The following is a 12249-nucleotide window of genomic DNA, read 5'->3' on the forward strand; positions in this document are numbered from 1 at the left end:
TCTGCACTCACTGCAGGGCAATGGCCTTTTCCATATCTCTCCAATTAACCTGGTCTTGGGCCAGCTGCAGCCACATTATCCCTGCAAGCTTTTTAATCTCATCCACCATGTTCACAGCCCAAAAAGTTGAAATTATTGTTTTAGCTCTTAGATTTCAGAAAACTTTGTTTTCCCACTGCCTGTTAAACACATGATATCTGAAAAAGGGCAGTAAAGAGTGATGCAAGTCATGACTTTTTGGTGGAATGAGCTGCAAAAAAGAAATTCAAGAGAAGGTTATCCATTCCAGTGATCAAGGTTGTGAAAAATCAAGTGCATGTAAAATGTGGCGTACCGTTCTCAATCACCGCAACTATGGCTAGGAATTCTCAGATATGGTTACAAAAGTATGACACCCTTTTGCATCAGCTTGAGCTTACAGAAAGGTTAGCCATGCAAACTTGTCTCCAGCTGCCCTACAGATCACGACAGGAATTAAGAAAAAGCACATGTATGCCAGTTTAAGCATTGTGTCGATTGTTTTCTTTATTAAGTGATTTTGTTCACAACCCAAGGGAGCATTTGGTTGAGTGCCACAAGACATGTATCCTACAATCTTTTATGTCCTTAGTTGCATGATATCTGCACAGAAATTTTGGTCACTTCAACCAGTGATCAAGAATAAAACACAAGCTCTTTAATGCATCCCTGGCATGGTATAGTAAATGAGGTGCAATGTCCAAAGCTGCACATGGGCTATAAGAGAAACCGCAGTGGAGATCTTTGAACTAATTTCAATAACTGGAGGCTCTTTTAAATGGCCGGACACTGATAGCCTGGACGCATTTTTCGCATTTAGCATCCATCAAAATGCAGCTCTTTCGTGCATTATTACTAAAGCCCACCAACATCATCACATGATGCTGAAGCACAAGAAAATGCCGAAGTGTAGTAAGTACTACCATTCACTTCAAACCAAGGATCTAGGCTGCTGCTCATGTAAACACAAAAACGGGAAGCACTGAGTGCTGTGGTCGATATAAAGTCATCTTTCTTCGAGCCCAACATCACAATGTTTATGCATGGTGGCCTTCACTTGAATGCATAATGTGCTGAATTATGGCACATAATGAGGAATAGCAAGCATATCTTATATCAGCTCATTATATCAACTAATCTAAGTTTAAAAATTTTATGAAAATAAAAATTTTATGAAATAAGTTAGCAACAGGTCCATTACCACTGGAAGTGTTACCTGCTAACCATGCGGTCAACTTCGAATGAAGCAAAACGTTGGAAGCAGCACTATTTAACACCTTAGGACAAAGCCAATACAAGATGTTCTACTCCATAAGGCTTAGTGAAGCTAAGGGTTGGCAGTGAGTCAGATGGACAAACGAGACAAGCAATTCTGCGGGGATAAGGTGACTACAGCTGGTACAGGACAGGACTAATTGGAAGTCAGTGATGGGAGGAGTCTTTGCCCTGCTGTGGACGTTGTGAGGCTGACGGTGATTACGCAGACCATTACTCATTCATCAGTAATGGTAGCAATTATAATGAGACAATGCCACAAATATCAGAGGTCACATGCTCAAGTACAATTACCAGGGACTGAAACCACACAGTCATCCACCATGTAACACAGGCAAACATCTCAGCAAGATGTTCAGTTCGTACCATATGTTAGACTGCCATGCTTTGACATGAAAGCATGCTGCAACAAAGCTTTTCACAAAAAATTCAATGCCACAGTCCATTTCCTTCACTTTAACATGTCTTCATCAAAAGTTATGAGGCCATGTCAGTTGCTTGTTTTTATTAAGAGCCACAAAAACATCTTGGCTGAGATCTCTGACTCACCACAATGGATCAAATGGCCATTTCACCATGTTCTTTTTTTAATGTCAGAACCTGACACACACCTTTCTTCCTGTACTGTCACGATTCCAGAACTACTAACATTCTGTCACCCATCAGATAAGCGCAAGAGAGTTGATACTCAAACAAGGGCGTAAACCCTGAGAAGTGGCTTGATATAAAACTAGACTCACACAGATAATGGTTTTGTGCATTAGTGTTCTAGGATATTCCTTAAAGGGAAGCTGAAATGATTTTTTTTTTAGAATTCGGCCAGATTCAGGGATTCCAAATTATGCATTAAGCTTCTAGGTAAAGAATGCCAAGTAGTTTTGCGCTAGGGTAAAATGGTGATGTAATCACCGATTAAAACAGAAATGATGTTCAGGCTTCTCCTCACTGCGTCAAAGAAGTGCGGAGGACCTCGTGATGACGTTATTCTTTGCAAAATTTCAGATTTCTGCTCCTTTAGCCCACATGCTTCCGTGCATCATCCGATGCTGCCAAACAACACATTGTGGGCTTTAACTAAATGATATTGATTTTTTTCCTTCAAGCAGCCATTTCTTTGCTAAAAATTAAGTGTCATAGTACATGGCGTCATCATTATGGCCTCTGCCCTGTGCTGTGTAGGTTTATTGCACGAGTAAATTTGTAAATGCACTGTAAAAAAAAAAACATTAACCGAAGAGAAAACATGTGATCCGAAGTGATGCTTTATTACAACTGTTTCATTCTAAGAAACTACACCTTGATATATAGCTTGTGTTGTGCACACTTAGAGACAGGAGAAGTACAGTAAAAGGTCATTAATTCAAACTCCACAGGTACGCTAACACAGTTCGAATTAACCAAAGTTCGAACTAATGAAAGTGAACAGAATATGCGGTTCTCTGCGATTGGGAAGCAGTAAGGTAGTGAAATTACACTATTTTATTGTTCTAAAATATTCTGTCATCTCCTGCTCTTTTTTTTTTCCCAAAAGGTGACAGCCAGCAACTTCTTAAAGCCAAAACTTAACAGAAGGCCTGTGTATACTTCGCCTTGCGCAACGGAGAGCTACACCAGAGTCGCGAAGCGCGTGCAACCGCTGTGAACCTGAGGTTGTAAGGTTGGAAAATTTAGCTGCATGTGACAGTCCCATGGTTGCCACCTTTTTGCAACCTCCGGGACTCGCTAATTCACATTTGCAAGTCGCAGAGGTTGTGCGGCCGTTAAGGTCGAAAAGTAAAATTTGCCAATACAGTCGCACATACGTTGTCCAATTTTCCAATGTGCCAATAAGCGTGCTTTTTGGCGATATCCTGTTTCAATAACGCAACGGCATCCACTTCAGTCACCTCTTGAAGTGTTTTGTAGTGGTAATTACTGAAAACAGACGACATTTCTAAATCGCTACACCGGGGCACACTGCATAATTTGACTGGTATAGCTGCAGCTAATCGCATGGAATGCGAAGCAAAGAACACAAGAAAACCAAGACAAAGACACGCAACAAACATCAGCAAGAACTCCAAATCCATATCACTCGTTTCACAGTTGTGGCTTCTAGCACGAATGCGTGGTTTCAGATTCGGAGTGTTGGAGACGCTGAGATGGGTCTGATTCCTGCTCTCACCCGTCAACCTGGTACCGTGCGTCACTAGTGACCTCGCACGCCATTTTTGTCCTCTCCACATCTCCATAAAAGAGGCGGCGCAGCCTCACAGGAGCATTCCTTGGTTCATAACGTGTGCATACCGCCCAGGCACAGCAGTGCATAGTTTGAATTATCGGTGGCGCAAACCTTTCAGGTTCCAATTAGCATGCATTGTTCTACACAAACTCTTATGGCGCATGGATGGAACAAGTCGTACAGTTTGAATTATCCATAAATTTGAAATAATAAGTTTGCGTTAACGAGCTTTCACTGTAACAGCAAAACCAAAAAGAGAACGACATGCACCAAAGGGAAGACCTTGTCTGACACATGCAGTGAAAATCTCATTGCATAGCACTGAAAAGGGCAAAAAGGCTGCCAAGAGATTTCATCATGTACAATCGCCACTTCTCAACATTACCACAATCAAGATACCTACCCTAAGCTATCATGGCCAAGTTTCATTTTATGATGACTGGCAAACAGCTTGTATACAGCTACCCTACAATACAAAATTTGTTTTGTTTGCCAATTTCTGTGTACTTTCTTGCAACAATACGACAAGACCTGAATAATTAAAACTACTTTATTCAAATTACCAGTTAACTTGAACGTTTCTGGCAGTCCTAAAGTGTACCGCGCACATTTCACTGCACAATTCGAGCAGCCAAGGCACTGCTTAATGGATAATTCGTTGACTTTGGTAGCAGCCTCCCAAACTCTACCATGGATGAATGTTGGGCTGATTCTGCTGTCCTTGTCGGAGTAATGCTCAGTGCACAAGTTAGCAATGGCAACTGACATTTTCGGAACCAGAATTCTCACTTGCACGCCTTGTGCCTCCAAGTTCGCCAGTTCTTGATGCTCCAACACTCTGTTTTGCTTTCCCTGCCTCATTCTGCGCAGCAAACTGAAGCGCGAGTGCCTGTCCACACACATTTTTTTTTTCTGTTATTGAAAAACTTGGAGCCACGTGCATGGTCATGCTACAGATAATTCTCTGGTATAGAAAAATAACTCTGCGCTTAGAAGCAGATTTAAAAGTCTCCATCTAAGAACCTAAGCAGTGAAACATGCTGCATGATGAACATCTTCCATCAAACTTTTCAATGCTGCACGCATTGCTATGGTAAGGTGGTGACCATTAGCGCGACCTTCACCAGTGGATAGAAGTTATGCTGACCTTCGACATCAAGGGAGATGCACAAACATGTACTTCCTGCGTTGAAATGCGGCCATTAAGCATCAATCACAGGTCTGTTGAGTGCATTTGGTGCTGGCTGCAAAGTGCTGTGCATGGATGAACAAAGTATCATGATTGCCTTTTTGCTATTTCTTTTTTTGCATAACTTGAAAATGCTTAGCTCGAACATTTCCCACACATCGACAGGCTTTGTATTACTGATGGTCTACTAGAGCACACGTTGACAGCAGTTCTATTCTCATATGCTGTCTTCATTGTCACTGGGATCTTCTGTCAAATGATGGTGTGCTTATGAGCTGGGTGGTGACAATTTGCAAAATATACTGGTCACATCACTAGTGAAGTTTGAGTAATATTAACAGTGGATATTCACTGAAGAGATATGAGCAAAAAATAGATATTAGGCAGCACCCTCACTGGAGTGCAACTAATGCCAAACCTGATCCTCAGAATGCAAAGATTTGTTTTTAAAGAAAGAAAGAAAGAAAGAAGTAATATCCAAGCGTGCTAGCACCCCTGCAAATGTGTTCTCTTACTCATGTATCAGAAGAGTAAAGTGCAGAGAAGACGCTACAATAACCCTCCGTGCTGCCACTGTGGCACTTACTACTTCAACAAGCACTGAAATCAGTTTAGCCCTTTGTGGTCCCTAGCTGATCCCCTCCCGACACTGCAACACAGTCGTTCCAGTCTACTGTTGCCCGACAAGCATTTCAGCAGTTGAACTGCGTATGTTTTCCTTACTGCACATGATGTGCCATCTCTTCAACCACATGCTGGCCAAATATCGTTGAAAGACTTGGGCACATATAGAAACACTAAAATAAACATTCCATGAGTTGTTCTTGCACAGTTGTTTTCTTTCATGGTGCCCTAAAGTAGCGAAATAGTTTCGGAAAGGAAAAGCCACAAAGTGGGTAAAAATATTGAACTGCAAAGGGGTAAAGAGAATGCATTCATACTTCTGACTAGCCTAACCTTGAAAACATTGTCGAATGCTGTCTCAAAGTTTCAGTTTCATCGTAATATGAGCGATCACGGTAATAGTGACCAACATGGTACAGTTACAATCATGAGATCTGAAAACATTATCATAATTAGATTAGTATTCACTGTATTTGGTCTGCAGAGCAACGTCCGACTGTCAACAGATGTTACCATGCTTGAAGAGCTTGCCGACACAGCTCGTTACGGAGCTCGTGGAGGGAGACTTCGTCCAGATTGAGTATTGCCTTGTGCGTTATGCCGTCCAGCCCTGGCGCCATAGAGCGGCGAACCCCGCACAAGAGGCCACATCGGTCCTTTCTACATATCATCAAATCACCACATTCTACAAACTCAGCCGCATGACACTGCCACCACCCCACAGTACCTTGTCACCCTTATCCAGCGCCACATGGCGACAGTTACAAACGGGCTGCTTTATTTCACCTTACCATCTCTCATGCTCTCACCCCAGCTTCCCCGCTCATTGTAACACCTGTGGCATGCCCAAATCTGCACTTTTCCACTAACTTTGGGAATGTCCTTCCCCACAGGCAGTACCCCCCATCCCCAATCCCACTCATTCTTCCTGAGAGGCTGCTTTAAGGACCACTCAGCCCGCCGGCCAGAAATGGGTGGCGGATTGGTCTTTATGTGAAGCACAAGCCTGTGGACTCCTGGACCCGTAGGAGACCACCCTAGAAGATGTTTTTTTTTTCTCGTCTAATGAAAGTTGTTTCCATCCATCCATCCAGATGCTACCATAATGGCTGCAACCGTGGTTAGCGAGAATGTGACGAGGTGCACATGGATGTACAGCTGCCACTTCTACTCATGTGTCAGTACAGTAAAAGCTCGTTGACATGTCTTTTTTTTAATGCTCGGGAAGAGTGTATTATCCAGAAAATGTATTATCCAAACTACCTACTTTTCAAAAATTAAACGAGTGGGATACAAAGACATTTATTTCTCCGCACAAGGTCTGCATAGCTCCTTTTTTAGTGCTTGTAGAATTAAATCTGCATTTGTTTTTGTTTTTTTAGCACGGAAGAAATTTCGCCTTACATCCGGTCCGCCGATGGCAATGGCAGAGTCCTTCAATGCATGAATAACCTCTGGAAATGGTATGAATAGCTGGGATCATGGCATAGCTGAGATCTCTTCCACGAGATTTAACGCAATAGTGTTAAGGCTGGCGTTCTGCAGAAAATCCAGCGCCGGTGTTGGCGCCGGTGTTGCGAGCGAAAAATTGGCCGGGGTAGGGTAGCCCAGGTGGCCATCCTATCCACCCAGGGTGGCCCCCCTGTGGCTAACTTGGGGCACAAGATTCTGCTCAGCCTCGCGCAATCCACCATGGTCAATAAATGGGCCACATCATCCTAGGTTACGTGGCCTTATGGCATCATCACAACCTGCCCACCGGATTGTGAGCAAACTGCCCACTATGCCAGGTGGCAGTTATATTAGTGAATGGTCACAAGACGTTGCTCGGGAAGAGCAACTTGGATCTCACAAGCTCCACTGGTGGCAGCACCTGCCATTGCAAGGCAGTGACGCATTGCTTATGCATCACTACTGCACCAGCAGTGGTATAAGGATTTAGATATAAGGATTTAGAGCGAGTTCTATGAATGTTAAGTAGAGAATGATCAATTCTGCATATATGGGCATTAACCCACTATAGATATCACTCATACAGTTAAGGCAGACCTTTAATGTCCCCTCCAGTTTCTTTGGGTGTTTTGCCCCCTTTGCACCAATGCACTGCAAAGAAGTCATCATGGCGGCCGACTGTGTTACTGTTTGTGCTCTTTATGCTGCGTTTCCCGAACCGGCCCGCTCGTATGTAGGCGTATCATTGTAGTTCTCAAATGCTCTGCCTCCTTGTGCTCAAGCATTATGAGGAAGTGACTGCGTTTCTCTTTATGTCACATCACCATGGGAAAGGCCCACTCGTATGTTAGTACGCACTTTAGTTTCTGAAAGCGTCTTCCCTCTGAAATTTTGCATTACGCAGAAGCCACCATAGCAGGTGACTCCCACTGCATCCCAGCTATTCATGTTGTGCGCCTTCATGTTCAGCCCACTCGCATGTGAGGTTGGAAGCTAAATGTACTACACGCCCAGAATTTTCCGAAATTTTGAAAGTAGAAGCCAGAAAATTGTATTATCCGGCAATGCATTACCCAGGATAAAAATAGTCTAATTTTATGGGACATTTTTATTGCCTGTAGTTTTGTGTGTATGAACCGGAATATAGCATGAACAGGGAACGTATCAAAGCTGTATATTAAGTTTGTGGTTTGTGGTGCCAACAACATTTATTACTAATTATTTATAATAAAAATAAACTGCATGAAATAATATAGAAGCATAATTAATGAGAATGGCGCGTTCACTTAGGCCCAAGGCTGATTTTAATTTTCCCAATCACACAGTTAATAACGAGTGTCATCTGATATTGATGACCACACTGGATGGATCGTAAGGGAGTCACCTATAAGCATTTTAGTAAAGGGCCAAGATCTACTAGTGTTTCCCTCAACTGAAGCTTAACGACACTGATCAATAAACAACCTTTTATACTGCCAGGCTACATAAGAGATGTGAACAATGGTATAATAGAGGGCTCTAGATTATGTAATTTATATAATTTTGCATTTTTTAACATGCACATTTTATAAAATCTCAGCACATGAGCACTGTCATATTTAGCTTCCACTGAAACATGGCTGCCTTAGCCAAATAGTATGTTTTTGCATGCATATCCCGCGTAGAACATATTTGATATCTCTCATATCCAGTGCAATTTTGACGCACGCACCTCAGTATATAGCTGACGTAAAAACATTAAAACACCCTAAAAAGCTCGTAATTAAGTATAATGGATTATATGCTGGTGAGAAAAGTAGAAAGAGGACAACTGCATGCCCAGTGAGTAAAGAAAGAAAGCAACAACCCGTTTCCAGCTAACTGTATAAGGTGAAAAAAAAGAACAGTGCTCCAATGTTCCATTATGCAAAATGGCAAATGTGTTTCTAGAACCAACTGCACTGCAGCCAATGGCACTCTAACTGGGTGCTGTACCAGGCACATTCTGTAAATAAGTGGCTGGATACTGAACCCACAGCCTCACACCCTAGACCCAAATGCCACAGAAAAGCCACAGCACTGGCTTAATGCTTACCGGTGTAGTCATAGGAGTCATCGTAGCCGTGGCCTTCAAAGCTGGCCTGGCGCTCCAGGCTTGGCCGCTGGGACAGGTGACGCTTCGGGTAGGCTGGTGAATCGGGTCCAGCACCCCAGCCTTGGCGCCGCCGGCCATCTTCACCATCGTCATAGCGCACCGAACTGCGGGGAGAGTCATCATAACTGCGACGGCTTTCCTTTCTGCAGGAGAAAGAAACAAAAGAATGCACACCAACTTAGCCAGACTGTTACTAAAGCTCTGAAAGGAAGCTCGACGAAAACAGCGTGCACCTCAGCTTTTCATTAAACAAGATAAAAGAAGATTACAGCAGCTTACCTGCTGATGTTTGTCTGCCAGCAAAAGACGTATTTGCAGCAAATAAAACTGTATTTAAAAATTTTCCTACCCCTCAGTTCATACCTGTGATGCCCATACCAAAAACAACTCCTTGATAACCATTTTGAAGTGAATGGCGGTGTTGCCAAGCCTCAAAGAGCCAAGCACAAAAATCTATCTCCATGCACTGGAAGTTGCTTGCGAGAAAAGTCCGTAATGGTGACACATGTATTGTAATAGTTGACCTTTTCTAGCTTATAAAAGCTCTATTTTCATTTTTCAGTGAAAGTGGCGTCTGTCATTAGAATGCTGTAATCTATCAATACAGACCGACTTCTGTTTATCATCAGGGTCCCTTTAAGGTGGGTTGCGAGTTTTAAAACTACAATTTTTTAATTTATGGTAGGATTCCTATTAAAACCATTCTAAGTGTTTTTATTTATGTAGAGTCCAAATATATGATTACAGTTTGAATAGTGCAATCAGAATTTGAGTTATAAGAATTTTTGTGATTTTATTTGGGCTCTTTGTTACAGACCATTAGCCAAAAAATGTGTATTAATTGTTTGAAATTTTTAGAGAATTGAATCACCCAAGATTCACTTTGTGTGGTGATGTTGTTTTTACAATGCCTCAGTGGAAATACATTGGTAGAAAATCTTTGAACAACTTCCTTCCAACTTCATTCCGAGGAAACTACTTCAGTGTATCATACAGTATGACACTGCTTCAGGCCCCTGCTTGCAGATACCCTTCAAGTTTCTTCAGCGCTATCTCTGTCACCACTGCTCGGAACTCGCTCCTCGCCAACCCTCATAAATAAAGTTATCTTCAGTTCCATCTATTGCATTTGAAATTCCTATAACCTAAAACGTTTTAGAATGTCAGGGGCACTGCACCCCACGAATTCAAAATCCACAAGTAGATTAGATGTAGTGATGCTACCCTTAGACACCCAGTCAGCATCACTTCGTGTGCACCACTTAATCCCTCTTACGACCAGTTCTAAAAAACAGCGGCGGGGTCTGCCAGTTGCGCTCCCCAGCGTCCATGCTGCCACCTTGTCGCGGTCACAGTGGCTCACGTTAGTGGCTGAGATTTCCTCTTAGTGTTTTCCAGTGAAGCCGCAGAGGTGGATCAGCGCCCTACGATAGTAGTCACATCTTCCACATTGCTGCAGTATGATGAGCCCAGTTCACGTGTGCGCTAAATGCTCGTGGCAAGAGCAACAACGCCCGACTATGAAGTACAGTTGATCGCAGTTACCTGTTACTCAAATTTTTGAACAGCGCACTCATGATGCATGTGCTGTGAAGCTCCGACAGGTCAGTCTAATGTCAAAGACTTGTCCAGCGCCTAGCCCAGTAACCATGACCCACAGAAAGCTGGCCTCTCGTAAACATATTTTGCGGTTCTGAGAGCACTTGAAAGTCTTACCATCAAATTACCACAGCGTTGAAGAAACCACACCTTTGGGCGCAGTTCCTCAACAGGTTTGGCTAAATCGTCATATGCTTGATGGAATTATATTCTGTGGCACCACAGTAACGCAGTAAGTTACTGACGCCTGAACAGACTGAACAAAGAGGGGTGAGGGGAAAATTATTACCTTCTAAGCAGTGTTCAGGAATCCATCTCCAAAAGCATTAAACGTGCTTGCTTTGAAAGCAGTGCAGTATGGTGACAGAGCTAAATATGATGACTAAGAGCATTACTGCCCAAAACTTTGTGAAAAAGCTTACATTTGTTTACAAGCTAGCATTTTTAAAAATTTTATTGCCATGCTAGTACTAATAAGACAATATAAAAAAAAAAACTCACAGTAATAAGATACCTTTTAAAATACACAGTTTTAGGTGGAAAATTTTCGAACTCCTGGCAACTGCTAAACAAGTAATATTGTCTGTGTAATGTTTCCTGTAGCCATTGTCGTCACTCGGAACGTCTTGGTTGAAAAAAAAAAAGTACCAACTGCACTGAGCAGTTGATCTTTGCCTGACACCAGACAACAGCTGTGACTTGGGCACACTTGTCTACACAGCTGGGAGATTGGTTGGTGTGTACGCTGGGCTCTTGACGTTCAACTTCTTCCCATTATCAAAACGTTAACTGGTGATCTTGTTCTCTTTCCTTAAACACCATTTCTGGGGATCAAGCCAAAGCTGCTTTGGCTTGACCGCTTTCGTGTTTGGCCGCCAAACCCAAGGCTGTGAGATAAAATCGTGACCACGGCGACCTCATTTATATGGAATCTAAACACAAAGGCAGTCCTGCACTGTGCGAGGTAAGAGCACGTTAAAGAACCTCAAATCATCGAACGTCCCACTACTGCGGCATCTTTCACAGCCCATGTGCAGCTTAGTTAAGTATAGTTTAGTAATACTGAGTAGTTAACTTAATAACTATCATCATTACACTCTTTATGTATTGAGAGACATGTATCCCCCTGCAAGTAACATCCTTATCAGTTCATAGAATTTCAAAAACGAAGTTATTTAGGTGCCGTGGTCCAACAAATTTTGACTAGTTCGACGAGCTATGTGCACTGGAGGAGTTGCTTTGCCTGCAAGTTTCTCGAAAGCGCATGTATGGCCCAAAATTTGTTGGGCCATGGCACCGAAGGTAACTGAGTTTTTGAAATTTTAAGAACTGATTTGGATATTACTTCCAGTGGGCTACACACATCTTAATAAATTAAGAGATTATAGTTAAAAATTAACCATTCAATATTAGTTACACAGCTTATTAGTTAGCACTTCTTAGCTGTATTCTGATGCGCTACACCACAGAAAATAGTATGCTCAAAAAAGTGCTCTTCTAACTCAAAGAGCCAATTAAAAATTGAAGAACAACTTAGGTGAAACGCCCGCTTTAGTATCACTTGATGCTAACAGTTATGACCTGTAATAATGTAGCTCACCCACTATTTCCTCAGAGTAATTCACAATGCCCAGCTGTCCTCAAACTGGCCCCAAGTGGAACTCTGGCAAGCCTTGTTTCCCTCCAACTCTAAATGCTGCTTCCAGTTGCTTCAAAAACAACCCGGGTTGATCTCAG

The 12249-nt window shown here is 42.6% G+C and overlaps 1 protein-coding gene across 8 annotated transcripts in view; it reads right to left on the reverse strand.

Moving 5' to 3' along the window:
• LOC144125885 (protein unc-13 homolog B-like) overlaps nt 1–12249 on the reverse strand; it is a 321928-nt gene that overhangs the window by 285391 nt on the left and 24288 nt on the right. For 6 of the 8 annotated variants that reach the window (XM_077659676.1, XM_077659671.1, XM_077659678.1 and 3 more), the window contains exon 9: nt 8854–9056. In XM_077659676.1, coding sequence (XP_077515802.1) covers nt 8854–9056 — 203 coding nt within the window. The remainder of the gene's footprint in view (nt 1–8853; nt 9057–12249) is intronic. The other 2 variants (XM_077659674.1, XM_077659673.1) reach the window with 1 other exon arrangement.

The sequence above is a fragment of the Amblyomma americanum genome, chromosome 3 (genome assembly GCF_052857255.1).
Source record: "Amblyomma americanum isolate KBUSLIRL-KWMA chromosome 3, ASM5285725v1, whole genome shotgun sequence".
In the NCBI taxonomy this organism is placed as follows: domain Eukaryota; kingdom Metazoa; phylum Arthropoda; class Arachnida; order Ixodida; family Ixodidae; genus Amblyomma; species Amblyomma americanum.